Raw genomic sequence first — 17,232 nt, forward strand, 5'->3', positions numbered from 1 at the left:
AAAAATATCGCAGGAAACTACACCCTATGCCTGACCTGTAGAGTGATCCTTTTCCTCCTATTGCCCTCAATATGAGGGAGCTCTGAAGTTGCTTCACTCGGACAGCCTCTCCCTTTCTGCCTAAACCAGAGGAGGAACTGTGGAAGGGGGCGCGGCAGCGGGCCTTCCTCACCCAGGGTACAGTTGGGCACCCAATGGTCTTCGTGGCCAGCATGACGTAAGGCATTTCCCGACTCTCAGAGTCCTGTTCACTTTCTCAGAAGCAACTTGGCAAAATCTGCATTGGACATCTTGGGTGCCTCAGTGGCCGCTGAGGCAGTGACTGCGGGCCGTGGGCCAGGGCCATTCTCAGCCTGAGGAGCCGCGGTGGCCGGGCGTTGCAGGGCACGTGGCAGCAGAGAAAGCTGGGTCCTTCCCTTGCCCCGCCTGTAAGAGCAAACACGGAATGTACTCTCTCAAAGCGACAACTCCCAGCCCCTGGTTGGTCTGTGAAAATTAGCCACGGCAGTCTTAAACTGCCTAGGTAACAGGTAAAAAAGAAAACTCAAGAAGGGCAAGAAGAGCCCTGTCTCTTTGACTCTAGTTTTAAGGTAAAAATCACTTTAACAAACTTTTTCACAATTTTGGCAAGGGCCAAACTGTGTGACAGTCATGAATAACCTGGCCATTCTGCAGATTCGGGCTATGGGCGGAGGGGGTCCTAGCTTCTCTGTTACTACAGAGAGAATGTAGCTGGCCAGGGTGGGGCTATCAGGTTTTGAATCTACACACATGGACTCAAATGGCAAAGAAAGGGGGCTTTAAAATAGTCACTGCCTTGGGCCTCCCCTGGTGGCACAGCGGTTGAGCGATGGGCTGCGAGGCTGTTAGCAGCCTCTACCGCGCCAGTTCGATCCCCGGCCTCCAGCGAGGGTCCCACATGGCACGCAGACCCCTCCTGCCGCACCCGCTGCTCCCCTTAGCAGTGTATTTCATCAGTCTGCCTGTTCTGTTCCCCGCTCTGGTGAATCCTCTCGCCCTCCTACGCTTCTGACTGTGCCCAGTGCTTGTATAAATAAATAAATCTTTAAAAAAAAAAAAAAATCACTGCCTTGAAATTTTTTAAACCTTAAACAAACCATGATCATAAGTTGGCATACACCAGGAAGAGTTCTGCTTCTGGCCTGCTGCAGACACCCAGCTGGCAGCTGGTCGGGAGCATCCCCAGTGGCACGGGCTTTCTGACTACCTCACTGAACCAACAGGAAATGGATTCATGGTGCAGCCGTGTCTGCACTAGTCAGCATGAAAACACTTACGCTCCGTATATCTGTCGTGGCATCATGGGGCCACCTGGTGTTCTCCTTGCCTCTGGCTTCTCTGGAACTTTCCTCTGAGGGGGATTACTGATGGCCACTTTGATGACGTTCTCTTTGATGGTCATGCCGTCCATCTTCATGACAGCCTGGGAAGCCTGGGACTCATTCTCGTACTCCACATAAGCCAGACCCTGAGAGGCAAAATCCAGAGCAGGGTCAGGTGCTGCAGAGTCAGGACACGCTTCCTCGCTCAGGCCCGGAGGCCAGTACAGGGCAGTCACCCAGCACGGGGCGGCCTTCCCCACAGCCACCATCCTTGGTCTTGGTTTGTTTCCCTACGCTACTACTCTCTGTCTCTGCAAACGACTGTCATTCAGGTAACATTTTTAAGTTCAATATATCTTGTGCTTACTTGGGAGAGAGGGAAGGAATTTACACACAGACCAGTATAAAACTGGCAAACTGATCAGGTCTGGACATAGGGTAAGCAACCCAGGCAAGCCCTGTCTGCCTCCAGACAGGGGGGAAAGGGCAAGGGAAGTAATCCAAACTCGTGCTGACACCACCACTCAACATGCAGTGCATTTATTTCCCAAGAGCCGCAGGGTGTGGGGAGGACACAGAAACAGGCACTTGGGTGGAGGGAGCTGAAATGGTTAGAAGCCTAGTGGCTCCCTTCTGGCAAAGGCAGAAGACTTCGGGGGGATACCTCACTCCAGGTCCCACAGCCCATGGTCCACACTGTAGCCCCTACTAATCCACTATAGTTCCCCACCAAATGTTTTATTCCTTTTAGTACAGTAGCTAAAGATGAATCTGGCTCTGAGTGCAAGTAGTGTCACGTTACCTATCTTTACATCCACTTATCCTTTGTTTCTTAGCAGACAAACTAGGAACCTATCTGGAACCAGACAAACTCTAAACAAATGTGGAGCTGGGCTGGCCAGAGGCACGGGTGGCGAGGCGCCACCAGCTCAGATGCTGACCTTCGGTTTGCCAGCCCGGTTGGTCACCAGCCTGATGTCCTTCACGGTGCCGTGAGCCTTACAGATCTCTTCTAGTTCCTCTTTGGTGCAGGAAAAGGGCAGACCCGAGACAAACAGCTTGTGTTTCTCCAGGGCAGTGCTGTACCTGAACACCTATGGCAAGAAGGGAGGGAGGAGATCAGGACTTGAGGCCCACCAGCTCTCTACAGGCCCCGTCCCAGCCAGAGCCAGGGCTGGATGCTGCGAATTATTCACTGGGAAGCCTCGCTGTCTGCTCTGTAAAAATAGCACAAAAGAGGGCAGCCATTCTGTTTGGACAACGCTCCAATGAGGCGATAGGGAAACACTTCGCTCGACACCTGGTCACAGCCAAGCATTCAAGAGAAAGAGCCCTTCAGACCACTGCTGACTTTATTACCATTTGTCAACGGATGCAAAAGGGACTGTGTGTCAGACCTCAAACCAGCTAGACCACACCCCAGTTAATGTGGAAACTTAGCTCTGAACAGAGTACAGAATTTGCCTTGACATTATAAATGCTAGTTGCTGCAGGAAAAAAGTGGCAGCACCGCGAAAGGCATTTTTTTCCACAAACATACCTTAAAATCGGGATTTTTGCTCTTATCCACACAGGGGGAAACAAACATCGGTCGCCCTTCTACATTCTTCCGATCCAACTGCAGCGCCTGTAGGGCCGACTTCTCTTCTTTAAACTCCACATAGCAGTAGCCTCGGAAATCGCCGCGGTTACTGAAGATGGGGCGGACCTGGACCACCTCCCCACAGGCCTCAAAGAGTGGCCGGAGCTTCGCTTCCGGCTCCCCCATGCTGTAGGGCAGGTTGCTGACGAAGACAGTGATGCTGTCCTTACTGCTGTCATGGAGCACCTTGGGCAGGTCCCTCTTCAGGGCGGCTGCCTTCTCCTTCTGCTTTGAAGGGGAGTCGGCATCTACGGGGGCACTTTTCCCAAAGAGTCCGGTTTCCGCTTCTAGGTCTTGTGCTTCTCCAGCTGCAGAAACGCTGTTCTCAAGCCTTCTGCGTTTGGGAGGCTGTTCTAGAGGTTGTCAGGAAGAAAGTAGCAGGATTAGCTGTTTCTTCTCTCCCCCACCTCACCAGCTGCGCCACAACAGCTGACACCTGCCCCCCTCTCCACACTCAGAGGGGTGCACACCACACCCTCCATCCAGGGTTCCTGATCCACCCATTTTTCTTGCTGCTTTGTAGGCCCCGATTACATCTGGGTCAGTGGACTCCATCAAGGGCAACTGATAACACAAGTGCTCATCGTCCACTCTGAATTATATAAAAGGTCAATTCCAGGGCCCTCTCCAAGAAGCCCAGAGCAGCAAGGGAAAAGGTGCTGGGGACCTGCATTTAATAAAGCACCTGTAATGAAGCTGCAGTGTGTGCTGCACTTAGAACATGTTACAGAGTCTACAGTTCTAAGACATTCACCACTGTCTTATGTGAGCCAAGAGTTAAACCCCAATATTCTACTCCAACTCACTCTCGCCACTGCCACCGGAGCAGCGGTACTGAAAAACAACTGGCAGTGACCCTCACTTCCAGACTTCTCCATCAATTGTCCACTGCCTTTCCGATGAAGTCTTAAAGTCCCACATGCGGCACTCAAGTGAGCTGCGCACGGCCAGCTGGTCAGCCCCATGCTCCAGCCTCACCCACTTGCCACACAGAGTGGTTACCCAGCTGCTCGGAGAACATACCAGTCGGTTTTGTTTCTCACATTTTGCTGACATGGCTGCTCCTTCCCTCTGTATCCCTGACAGTCACTCACTCCCCATGCAGCGTTCCAAGGTGCGCTCACCCTACCCCATGAAGTCTTTCTTGCTGAGGCTGATCCACTAGAGACCTCCTCTCTGGCCTCTCCCATGATTCACATCAATATCCTCCACCCTCTTTACATGTCACATCTGCCCAACCCTCTAGACCAAGGGCCCTAAAGGGCAGTGAGCTACTCACAGTTATTTCTAAGGCCCCCAGAGATGCCCAAGAAAAGTCCCCTAACAATGACTCAGTCACCATTTACCTCTGGCTGACAGTTTCAATGTCTATAAATAATTCTTAAACTTCACTAAAATCAATCTGACCCACACTTGCCCACACCTAAAATCACAGGGGTGATGGAAACACTGGCTGGAAAATTCTATCAAGTCGAAACCACTAGGCAGTGGAGTATGGCAGGCAGGCAGGCAGGCAGCCATGCAAAGGGCAGGGGGCAGGAGGTGGCAGCCTCAGCCAGAGTGGGATCGAGGGAGTGTGCAGGGGTATGGCAGCCGAGGGCTGAGGGGCACACACAGAAGGGCCATGGTGGCAACGGCACTGTGTGGGGGGTGGAGCCAGGTGGACAGGTAAGGGTGCTGATAAAGGGTAGTGCCAAGGGTGCTGGGGCCCTCAGCATGGCAGGGAGGAAGGCGTGTGAGGAACCAGGGACAAGAGCATGTCTGGGTCTCACGCTGGCAACCACTGGCAAGAGGAAAAGTGCTCTGTGCTACCTGCATCTTCCCTAGAAGGGGGAGCTGGCCCTAAACAAACTGCTAGAAGCTCTACCTCCTTCGTCATCGCCCCACTCTTTCTCATCTTCCTCCTCTGCTTCCCGTTTGTCGGCTCCCCTGGCCTTTTTCTTCTTTTTTAATGCTTTCTTCTCAGCCCGGTTCCTCTTCCATTGTTCAGCCTTTTCTTCCTCTTGCTGGGCAAGGGCTGCTTCCTTCTCTGCGGCCTGGAAAATCAGGAACATGATCCCTGGATGCAGCAACCACATTGACTGTACTGATGTTGAGGAGTGAGGCAGCAGGAGAGGGGGTGGAATTCGCTACCCGGTGAGGACGAGGAGGACATGTTCATAGCTTCTCCCTGCCAGAGCTTTTTCAGGTTTCTAAAGATGCTAGGTCTGAAGTCTACGTTACGTGTCACAGTATCCCCCATACTTACTCACCAAAAAAGGGGGGAAATTTATAAATCTGGGACAAGAATTAATTACAGGTGCTCATGTTCCAATCACTAGGTTGAGTCTCCTCTTTATTGTTTTTCCTCTAGTCTGGTAAGCTTTAGGGTACAAATTCCCTCACTACCTAGAACATTTACTGTTGGGGATAAAGCTCTAAGCCAATCTGAAAAACATACACAAGTCAGGTTTAAATATTGATTCAAGTTTCACAATTAACACTCTGAGTAAAAGACACTTCCTTAGAAGACCTCAAAGGTTTTGACAAATCTTCATACCCGAAACAGTCAAAATAGTGCTCAGAAGTTCTGAAGACTTTAAATAAACAGCATGATTACCTTTATTCTCTGCTCGTTAACACGAGCTAGCCGGGTTTCAGTTTTCTGGACAGCTATGTCCCAGTCTTCTAAAGTTCCTTGAGAGAAAGAGAAACAAATGTTCACCTCCTAGATTTCTGAAGGATACACCATAGAACTCTTAACTTCCCCACACCCCCTGAGGAGCTCTCTCCCATCAGACGTTAGGTACTGGAGCGTCAGCTCCCCATTTTCAGAAGCTCCAGAGTGCAGGCCTGAGGCCTCAGGACACACACAGTGCTTCCAGATGTGCTTAAAAGGTCGTTTATAAGAATCATTCTTATAGAAAAGACTTTCAAACCAAAATAAGGCCTATGGGCGTTCCACGTAACAGACTCAAGGCAAAAGCAGAAGTCAAGTGTCTCCACCTTCTGTCCGCTCCATGGTGAGCAACACTTCACAGACGTGCTCTGGGTAGTCACTGGTGCACTGGACGGCCCGGTGCAGAGCCTTCCTGCAGTGCTGGGTGTCACCGTGTGCCCTGTGTCAGAAAACAAAGTCACCACCACCAGGAGCAAAGCAGAAGGCACATGAGAAGGGGCGGTATGTTCATAGGTAGTGCCAGAGGACTGGAAGCTCTGAAAGGGCTCTAGCTTCCAGAACAATCCACGGCTATTTGTACTATCACTACATTTGATTTTTTCCCTTTCCTTTATTCTTAAGAGTACCGCCAGTCAAAAACTGAGGCTTTCTTCTAAACCAGTCTTCCCCCTAGCAGGTAGGTGCTCCTGGAATATGCACCTGGACAGTGGTTCTGCCTTTACTGCACTCGCATGTGCAGTGCATATGGGGGATCCGAGAGCTGTCTGTGACCTGACAAGCCTCCAGAGAAACTCTCCGATGCAGTCCTACTCAAGGCGAGTCATGAATCCAGGGGACTGTCAAGTTTCATGCTTACAATCAGATCTTTTGTAACAATATGGAAAGATATACTGTGCTAATCACGATAGTTATAAAACAATCTTCTGCTTATCATGACAGTCAGGAAACACTGTATTCTCTTTTGTTTAAAAAATAAATTCAGGGGCCTCCCCGGTGGCACAGCGGTTGAGCGCTGGGTTGCAAAGCTACCCGCAGCCTCTGCAGCGCCGGTTCAATCCCCAGCCACTGGATGAGGGTCCCACATGGGCGCAGACCTCTCCTGCCGCCCGCTGCTCCCCTCAGCAGTGTACTTCATCAGTCTGCCTGCTCTGCTCTCCCCTCTGGCTCTGGTAAATTCTCTCACCCTCCCGCGCTTCTAACTATACCCAGTGCTTGCATAAATAAATAAATCTAAAAAAGAAAAAAAAAGGCATTCTCTTAAAAAAAAGTTAAAAAATATGTTCAAATATACATAAATGTTGTAAATTCCTAGTAAGGCACTAGAAAAATTTTAGAGCAGTGGCTCTCAAAGTATGACCCAAGTACCTCTGAGGGTCTCTGAGACCCCTTTGCAGTGGGGAAAAACTAAGGATATTTACTAAAAATACAAAACCATGTGATTTTTCTCAATATTTTAGAGTTTGAAAATAATTATTTTTCATGAAAACGTTACTTACACTAAATGTAAATATTTTTTAGTGAATTTTTAAAATTTTTCTTTTTTAGTTTCGGTTTCTAAAATGGTAAATATTGATATAAATCATGTAAACAATAGTTCTCTGGGATTTTCAAATTTTAAGCATGTGACGGGGTCCTGAGACCAAAACATCTGAGAACCACTGATCTAGAGGAATATTCTTCCAGATGACTCTGAGGGGCAGGAATACAAGGAACTTTTATTTTCTATCACCTTCTTCATAAGCCCCACAACTCTTCTCATTAGAGCATGCATTATTTTTTAAATGGGGGAAAAAACAAAATATTCAAAACAGAAAAAAAGATAATGTAGAAATACATATTGTGTAATACTCAAGATATATTTTTAAAAAGCTAGTCATTCTTTTGGAGGCAGGTCATACTCTTTCTATCTTTCTCCATGTTATACTCATCAGCGAGCTTATCTTATTTAAAATAAACTTCGAAGTTTATAACCTGTATACTGTAACTGCATTTACAGTTTTTAAAAAAGTTAAGTATAGAAAAGTGCCTAATAATATACTCAAATCATTCACTAACAGGAGTTATGTCGAGATCTGTGACGGCAGATAACTTGGGGTTTTTTTCCTTGAACTGTTTAGTATTTTCTACTATTATGTACAAAGCACATATAACAACAAATAAATAGCTCTCAAATAAAAATTTATGTCCAAAAATCAAAGCCAACAGACCAAAATAACAAATGAAAGAAAGGCTGGCTGTCAGAGCAGCCCAGGCACAGAATCCTGTGTCTGGGAATCTAAGCCTGTCTAACTGCTAAGGGAGGGTGAAGGAGGAGCCCTCCATGGCAGGCTCAGCCAGGACTGTAGAAGCGTTACCCCTGATGAGCACCACCTCCCCTTCCCAGGAGGGTTACCTCTCCAAGTTGTAATACTCAAGCCACATGTTGGCAAACTTGGCGTTTCCTTTGGTCATGATGTTATCCCAGAGTTCCCGAGCTTTCTGCATATTATTGCACAGTCGAGCCTGAAATAAGCCAGCAGGCTTAGTTAGGAAGGGACACAAACCTTATGACATTGACACCCCTTACAAAACATGATTTAAACAGACATGCCTATACAGCCCCCCACGACTGTCCACATTCCATGATATACCCTCGGACCGCCTTCCAGTGGTAACAATTCCATCCTAATCATTCAGCTTCTCTGCAGCAACAAGTCTCAAGTGATCAGTCTGTCTAGACCTCTTGAAAGCAAAGAGCAGGAGACAGGCACACTTCTGACAGGCCTGGCTAGTTGGTTTTTTGTTTGTTTGTGTTTTTAATCAAGCTTAACCCCAAGTGTTTCGCTGAGAGGCAACGCCGAGACAGGCTGATAGCAGACAATGCCAGCTCTCCCACTGACTAAGGGACTTGGGCAATTATTAAACCTTGATATTCAGCTGCCTCATCTTTAAAAGGGTTACAACACAAACATTCCATCTAAAAACTGATAAATGTTAGTGTCTTTGACTGACCTCTCCTCAGAGCATAAAGCATGATTAGAATTTCATAATTGTATGAGCTGATCAAGGACAGGTCCCAAGTCCTACTGAGCTTGGGGTTCCTGGTCAAGTAGTAGCATCCAACTCATCATCCCCTCTGATTACATGTCAAGCAGCCTGTCTTCCACACTAGACTAAAGCCTGACAAGCGCAGCGGCCATGTCTATCTCATTCCCCAGCACCCAATAAAGTTTTAAGCTAATAGGACACCCTGGGTCACTCTCACAAACATGGCAACGGTGTGTGGGGTCAGAGTGGAGGCAGAGAGGAGTGAATGTCTGGCATTCAGATGTTTGCTACACAACTTCTAGCCGGGAGCTATTATTTTCATTAAGCAATAAAGAAATATCTAGCCAGGGATACAACATGAATCCTTACAGAGCAGACCATGACGCTCAGCCAACTGTTAGACAAAGGTCCTTCAAGGAGGGTGGATGAAACTGACGTATTTGTCAAAAACATTTACCTCAATCCTAGCCCAGTTCTGCATGATCATGCAGCTTGGATCTCCACTCTCGCTGAAACCTTAAAGAACAGAATTAGTTAAAATTAGATAGTAATTTAGAGACAAATAACCTCTGACTGAAAAGGTGCATAGGCTGGAGCCACACTTACGCTCTTCCACCTCCTGTTTCAGATAATCCAAAGCACGAGTGAACGCAGACCTCAACTCTTCCAGCTCTTTACTGGAGTCTGTTAGAAATTGCAAAAAGGGTTTGGTTTTGGTTTGTGAAACCACCTAGCATGTTTTTTGTTTTTTTTTTTAAATCCTACATCAAAATTCCTGGGAGTCTTTCATACTCCAGGCACAATGCTAGGGACAGAGACATTAAACAGCCAATCCCTACTCTCATCACACAGTGGCAGAGAAAGGCACAGAACACAGCAGACAGACCGAGGACAAATGTGCGCACAGGGAGTGTGTGGGGGATCAGAGCAGAGAGGGGTCTTCCCAGGCTGGGAGAATGGCTACAGGCTACCTGCATGAGCCAACACTGCCGTGAGTACACCCAAGCGAGTTAGAGATATTTCTGGTTGATATTTGGGAGGGTGGGGGTGAGATAGGCAAGATCATAAAGAAGCTCAAAGATTGAAAGGAAACACTGCAACCTTACTTAAAGGACTATTGAGCAGATAAAAGGGAAAGAAGAAATGAGAAGACTGAAAGGCCGGCAGGAACCAGCACACAACATAAGGATCGTTACCCACTTCCTTTATAATCAATAGCATGATTTAAAGATTTAATTAGCTAAAATTTCTGGGGAGTAAAGGTTACCCAAGTTACCCATGTCTGGTGTTTTTCATGTGCCCAATCAGCATGTATATGGGCAACTGGGACAATTCACCAAAAAATCTGCTAAGAAAAACCTCAGTTCTGAGGTGAAACACATGAACTTAAATACCTTGTTTGAAATCAACCCTTCTTCTCAGGTAGTCAAGGTAAGCCTGCCAAATCTCCACATAATCAGTGGCCTGAATGAAGCCAGCACTCAGAGCTTTCTCAAACGTCACTAGAATTGGGAAAAAAAAAAAAAAAAAGGAATTTGTTGCCAATTCAAAAAGAAGCTATTATAAAAACCTCTGCTGACTCTAAAACACTGTAGTAAGCCTTTAAAAATTAGTAAAAGGAGGGCCTCCCTGGTGGCGCAGCGCTATCAAGCTACTGCCAACCACTAGAGCAAGAGTTCGATCCCTGGCCAGGGAGCAACCCACATGGCGCAGCAGATCTCTCCTGTCTCGCCCACTGCTCCCCTCAGCAGTGTATTTCAGTACATCTGCCTGTTCTGCTCCCCATTCTGTCTCTGGTGAATTTTCTCAACACCCACACCTCTGGCTTATACCCCAGTTCTTATAAGCATAAATAAAAATCTTTAAAAAAAATTAGTAAAAGGATACCACAGGATGAAAGGCTCTAGAGAAAAATGCTCAGGATGAAAGGCTCTAGATAAAAATGCTCAAAAGAAACTGCCACAGCATCATACAAAATGTTCCAGAAAGGGCCAATTCCACAAGATGCTCAGCTTTAAGAGGCCTAGGCCAGGCAAGTTTGGAAAAAAGACCATGACTTCTTAGACAATTAAAATGAATCTTAATATGTCAAAAAGCTCTAAGAAGTCAAAAATCGAACCTATGTATCTCCAACACAGTCTGTTCTCTTACTAATCCTCAATATCCAAAAAACACCCTGCGAATTCTGATTGAATGATTAGGTCAAAAAGCTTAGAATTCTCCCCACAAAACACCGCACCAGAAATCACTCGATGCTCAATCCCATGTCTTTCCATGGCCAAGAGGTACCGACTCCACAGCGCCACAGTCCAGGGGCAGTTCCGAACTGCACGGCTATGTACAGATAAAACCAAATCCTTTACTTTCAGCTGCCGATCCTGTGGTAAAGAAATCCAGGATTAAGAATTAACACTTTATTGTAAAGCTTCACTTTCCACTAGACACATTCAGCACAATTGATAAGAGAAATTTCCTTTAAAATGTCTCTTGCGGGCCTCCCCGGTGGCACAGCGGTTGAGCACTGGGTTGCGAAGCTGCCCGCAGCCTCTGCAGCACTGGTTTGATCCCCGGCTGCTTCCCGGCTACTGGAGGAGGGTCCTGCATGGCGCACAGACCTCTCCTACTGCCCGCTGCTCCCCTCAGCAGTGTACTTCAGTCCTTCTGCCTGCTCTGCTCCCTGCTCTGGCTCTGGTGAATTCTCTCACCCTCCTGCGCTTCTGACTGTACCCACTGCTTGTATAAATAAATAAATAAATAAATCTTAAAAAAAAAATAAAATAAAACAAAACAAAATAAAATAAAATATCTCTTGCAATGTTGGTTTCCTCAACAAAGAACTCCCAACAGGGAGCGGGAGAGAAGAGAGGTAAAAGAGGGCAAACCTTAGAAGCCACAGAAGACTTAGAAGACATCAGTCAAGGTATGGCTGTTTTGACTCCTGATTCAAGCCTTTTATATACACACATATTGAAAGATTTACCAATAGAATGTGATTTCAGGACTTGCTTTACAACACCACCAAAGGGGCAGTAGGTGAGGATACAGACTCGCCCACACTAGTACCATTAGGTGTTGCAGCTGCGTGCTATGTGAGGTCTCCTTTTGCTAGTCTGTCTACATTCGTGTGTTCACACATTTTTCTCTGAGTAGCTAACAGAAAAAAAAATGAATGTAGTAGAAAAAACATGTCATGCTGGGGGCCTCCCTGATGGCGCACTACCAAGCTATGGCCAGCCACTGCAGCTCAAGTTCGATCCTCGGCCAGGGAGGTGACCCACATGGCACAGCAGACCTCTCCCGTCTCGCTGGCTGCTCCCCTGAGTGTATTTCAGTAGATCTGCCTGTTCTGCTCCCCACTCTCTCTGGCACCTCTGGCCTGTGCCCCAGTTCTTGTATGCATAAATAAATAAATCTTTTTTTTTTAAGTCATGCTAACTTCCTCAATAGTGAAACTATTAGCAATTTTTTTTTTTTTTTACAGTGATCAGTTTAAAAAATTTCAAAACACTGGGAGAACTTTCTGAATGAGCCAGCAATGAGGGGAAAGGGAGGATGAAAGGGAAGAAAGCACAGCGAAGGGCTGCACACAACTAACGCCGGCTTGCTTACTGATTTTCTTTCGATGTATTCTAAACTGGTGAAAACAAAATGAAATTAGAACAAGCGAGTGATCTTACAAGGTACTGACTGTAACGGATCCACAAGTCTGGGACAAGGCAGTTCTCCACCAGGGCGCGCTCAAAGATCAACTGGATGCGAGCAGGATCGCCGACTTTCATCTCGAAGTCGATGTAAGCTTGGTATTCTGCCAGCCTGGGGGCCTCCGCTTTTAACTGCGGCAAAGGAAAATTGCACTGAAGTTGACGTCAGCAACCTGCTACCTCAGGAAGCATCAACCCATCCTCAGATAAAGTAAGATGTGGCAAGACTGGCTGCACTCAGATAAGCATCACCAAGCCCCACTATATGAACCTCTGTGTGTTCGGGGGCGACCCTTTGGTGGGGAGAATGTGTCTTCCCGTCTGGTCCCAAGTGCCTCTTCACTTTTAGCCCTTTTCTAAATCCACTCCTAGAGGACAGAAGTTCACATCTCCCATCCATCGGGAACCGAAAGACAGGAAACACCTTTGCCACTGACCACTGTCAGCCAGCTGTCCAAAATGCAAGTCATTTTCCCGGCCCACTGAGTGGAAGGGAGGGAACCACTGGAGTAATTCAGTGCCTGGTGCTATTTCAAGTTTCTCATTCCAAATATCAGTGCCTGTCAAAGTTCAGGGAGACGAAGATGGAAGAGACTTTGCTGAATGCTTATTAAGCTGAAAATCAGTTCTTTCTAGACACTTTCGTTCAATTTGTTTGCTCTGCAGTCACACTGCTGATTGTACCACAAAACTAAGCCAACTGAAGATTTCATTAACGGGGCTGTATGAAACACAAATATTGACATGTGGAAAGAAAGGGGAGAGAGAGTGCAGGCCAGCATGACTGCACACGCTCTGTATAGAGAATGACGTTTTTGCGCCGCCATTTCTAGTAATTACAATAAATTATTTACCCAGTTATTGAAAAGAACTGAAGCACTGGATTAAATATATAAACATCTTAAATTCATCAACAAACTGGCAAACAAAGAAAATACTAGGGACAAAATCTAGGTGAAGGCAGTTAGCAAGTTAAGTGAAGGTTAAGTTTTTGCAAGCTAAAGGTATATTAAGAATTTGATCTTCACCTATTTGATCTTCAGATAACACCTCTGAGGCAGGTATTATTACTATTCCTCCTTACATTTAAGGCAACTGAAATACTGAGGAGGTTAAGTGCCAGTTCAAAATCAGAGAGTAGATGGCAGAGCTGGAATTCTACCTGAAGCAGCCTGGATCTCACAGTCTCACTATGCCACGCTTGTGCTGTGTTCAGTTACTATGCCAGGAAAGGTTCCAAAACCAGAGCCAAGAAGCCCAGTGAATCTCAAGCCAAACAGAATATATGCCCATCTGGACCCACTGAAATGAAACTACTGGACACTGAACCAAAACAGTGAGATCTTAAAGTCAACCAGAAAAGAAAAAAAAAATTAACTTTCAAAGACGCAAGTTAGACGGACAGCTAAGTTGGCACCAGCAACAATAGTAGCCAGAAGATACAAGTGTCAAAATCTAGAGTCTATATCCTGAGAAACTAACTTTTGAGACTAAAGACATTTTTCAAAGACTGAAGATCTGTTCCCAGCAAATGTCCAGAGCAGGAGACGCTGAAGGGTAGACATCCAACAAAAGAAAACTGATCCTAAGTGAAAGACCTAGGATGCAAGGAGGAAGGAAAAGCAAAGAAAGAGATACGTGCATGTAGTAATGTAAACAACCTGCAGCAGTGTGACACACAATTAATGCCCTGGGAGTCAAAAAAAGAAAAAAAGAGAGAGTTTATGTGTGAGGTATGGGAAATAAAATAGTATTCTAAGGCCAAGAAAGGGAAAGAAAATGTCACAACCATTATCGCCAACACAGTTTTATTGTCAACACAGAAATTCAAAATAATAATTTAGCAAGTTTGATAGATTAAAAGTAAGAAGGAATGAAAACCATTTAGTTGAGGAGGAAAATCAAAGTGTGAACAAGTAAGTGAGAACTACAGGTGGTCTCAGATTATCCCCAGTTAAATAAAAAACTTGCCCAACCTATGTAGAGAACACTGTGAGCTCAGGGATTTTGGATTCGGTTTATAATTCATATAATTGTCTTTAACTTGGTTTTAAAATAATGAAAGGGGGCTCCCTGGTGGCGCAAGGGGTTAAGCACCATGAAACAATCTGCAGCCTCTGTAGCACGAGTTTGCTCCCCAGATGGCCAGAAAGAAACCCACATGGCGCAGCAGACCTCTCCTGTCTTGCCCGCTGCTCCCCTGAGCATCGTATTTCAGTCAGTCTGCCTGTTCTGTTCCCCGCTCTGTCTCTGGTGAATCCTCTCACCACCACCACCACCACCGCATCTCTGGCCTGTATCCCACCTCTTGTATACATAAATAAATCTTTAAAAAAAATGCAAAAAGATACTATTTTTAAAAAAAAATAAAAATAATGAAAGATATAGATATAAAAATAAATTACATTTTATTAACCAGAAAAGAAAATCTTTAAAAGAATACCATTTATAAGAACACCAAGTATCAGTTAGAAATACAAAAAATACTGACAAATATGTCCATGTCACCAAATAAATTTATAAATTTAAAAAACTGTATAGAAAGATAAGACCTTAATAGCACAGACCTGTACCATGTTCATAGATTGGAAGATTTGATGTTTAAAAGAATTTTCCTACATTGATCAACAGACAATGCAATTACAATGAAAAAGTCTAGCTTTTTTATTTTTTATTTATATATATTTTAAAGATTTATTTATTTATACAAGAGCTGGGGTACAGGCCAGAGTCGCAGGAGGGTGAGAGGATTCACCAGAGTCAGAGCAGGGAGCAGAACGCAGACAGACCAAAAGCACTGTTGAGGGGAGCAGGGAGTGAGGCAGGAGAGGTCCGCTGCACCATGTGGGAATCTCCCTGGCCAGCCAGGAATCAAATCCGCACTGCAGAGGCTGTGGACAGCTTCATAGTGCAGTGCTCAATCCGCTGCGCCACCAGGGCAGCCAAAAAAAATTCTAGTTTTTTTTAAAAAAGAACCTGAAAAGCTGATCTAAATTCAATGACAGTATTAAGAGCTAAAGAAAGCCAGGATCCTAGTGAAGAGGAACAAGGTGGATGAGACTCAGACTACCTAAAATCAAAACTTATATAAAATCATTGTCACTCTGATGGCCTCATATAAGCCAGTAGGGCCGAGCAGAACTGCAGGTGAATGCAGAGCAGATAGATGGCAGACGCAGACCACACAGCAGTGAGGGGAGAACAGGTCATCAAAGTCAGTGCCAGAACTACTGGAAAAAGGAGCCTGGACCCTCTCTCATACCACAACATCAAAGCCGATTCTGTATGGAGATCTAAATATGAAATACAAAACTATAAACTTTCTAAAGCAAACACAGCTAGGTATGTTGACTTGGGTGATGGAGAGAATTTTGAAGCATAACAAAAAGCACAAACCATAAGAGAAAGAATGATAAACCCAAACAGATTTATAATTTAGAAATATTGACCACAAGGTGCTATTTTAAAAAAAGTGAAGAGGGCCTCCCTGGTGGCGCAAGGGGTTAAACAATGCACTATGAAGCAATTCGTAGCCTCTACAGCACGAGTTCGATCCCCGGCCAGCCAGGGAGCAGCCCACATGGCGCAGCAGACCTCTCCTGACTTGCATGTTGCTCCCCTCAGCAGTGTATTTCAGTCAGTCTGCCTGTTCTGTTCCCCATTCTGTCTCTGATGAATCCTCTTACCCCCCCACATCTCTGGCCTGTACCCCAGCTCTTGTATGCATAAATAAATAAATCTTTAAAAAAAAAAAGAAGTAAAGAAACAAGTCACCAACAAGGGGCAAGGGTTGTAAGACATAAAATAAGAACTAATACCAAAAATAAGGATTAAGATGATCCAGGACTCCCACAAATGAATTAGGAGGGAAAAAATGATACACCAAAAGAAAAATGAGTCACAAAAAAGGAAACCAGAATGATGTGAAAAGATGCTCAATTTCATTAGGAATCAGAAAAATGCAAATTAAAATTAGAATTTCAGACTCATCAGAAATACAGGTATGTCAATATCCCAAGTTGGAAAGAAAAATGAGAAAACCTCAAGTTCTGTTACTGGGTGTAAATGAGTAACCTGCAACAGCTCAGCATTACCCTGTGATCCAGCGATCCCAACAGTTATGTGCTTAAAGAAATTCTTCGTGTGTACAGGAGACACAATGGCCAGAGCAAAGCTGCTCATCCTAGCAAAAAACTGGAAACGATCCAATTATCTAAGAACGTGGGTTAACAAATCATGATAACAACTCTATGGCACTGATAACAGAGGGGCTGTAACTGTATGTATCAACACGAGTAAAATCCAAAACAAATTGAATGAAAGAAAATACATCATGATTCAATTACATAAAACTTCAAAAACAAACAAAATTAAACAATATATTAAGGATACGTTCAAAGATATAAAACTATAAAGAAAAGCAAGGGAATGATTATCACGAAAGTCAGGAAAGTGATTACCTCTCGGGAGAGGGAGGAGGAGGCAATCGGACAGGGGCACATAGGAGACGTCTAAGGAAGGTACTGGCAATGCGCTATTTCTTAACCTGGGTGGTGGGTACATGATGTTCACTTTATTATTAGTATGTAAACTGTATGTATACATTTATACACTCTATAAATCTCAAAACAAGACAAAATTTAAAGACATTGTTTCACTTTCAACTACTAATCAGGGAAAAATTGGTAGAAAAGTTTACTAGGAAAGAAGCTAACACTTACCAGTGACTCTTCATAGGGCTTGTATTTCTCCAACTGCTGTAGTGCTTTATTATAGTTCTGAATTACTGACTCTGGTATAGGGTCTTCTGACCATTCTTCATACTCTGCAAATGTGGCCTCCATATCTATTGAAAGATGG

At 45.1% G+C, this 17,232-nt stretch overlaps 1 protein-coding gene across 2 annotated transcripts in view; it reads right to left on the bottom strand.

Moving 5' to 3' along the window:
* Positions 1-248: 248 nt before the first annotated feature.
* Positions 249-17,232, bottom strand: part of SART3 (spliceosome associated factor 3, U4/U6 recycling protein) — a gene marked incomplete at both ends in the record, with an annotated part of 28,524 nt that continues 11,540 nt past the window's right edge. For both annotated transcript variants that reach the window (XM_084254207.1, XM_084254206.1), the window contains 14 exons: positions 249-426; positions 1,299-1,489; positions 2,285-2,437; positions 2,884-3,338; positions 4,853-5,021; positions 5,585-5,661; positions 5,971-6,083; positions 8,037-8,146; positions 9,129-9,187; positions 9,278-9,355; positions 10,066-10,173; positions 10,911-11,049; positions 12,349-12,504; positions 17,094-17,218. In XM_084254207.1, the coding sequence (XP_084110333.1) occupies positions 249-426; positions 1,299-1,489; positions 2,285-2,437; positions 2,884-3,338; positions 4,853-5,021; positions 5,585-5,661; positions 5,971-6,083; positions 8,037-8,146; positions 9,129-9,187; positions 9,278-9,355; positions 10,066-10,173; positions 10,911-11,049; positions 12,349-12,504; positions 17,094-17,218 (2,111 nt within the window). The remainder of the gene's footprint in view (positions 427-1,298; positions 1,490-2,284; positions 2,438-2,883; positions 3,339-4,852; positions 5,022-5,584; positions 5,662-5,970; positions 6,084-8,036; positions 8,147-9,128; positions 9,188-9,277; positions 9,356-10,065; positions 10,174-10,910; positions 11,050-12,348; positions 12,505-17,093; positions 17,219-17,232) is intronic.

The sequence above is a fragment of the Talpa europaea genome, assembly GCF_964194135.1.
Source record: "Talpa europaea genome assembly, chromosome: 14".
NCBI lineage: Eukaryota > Metazoa > Chordata > Mammalia > Eulipotyphla > Talpidae > Talpa > Talpa europaea.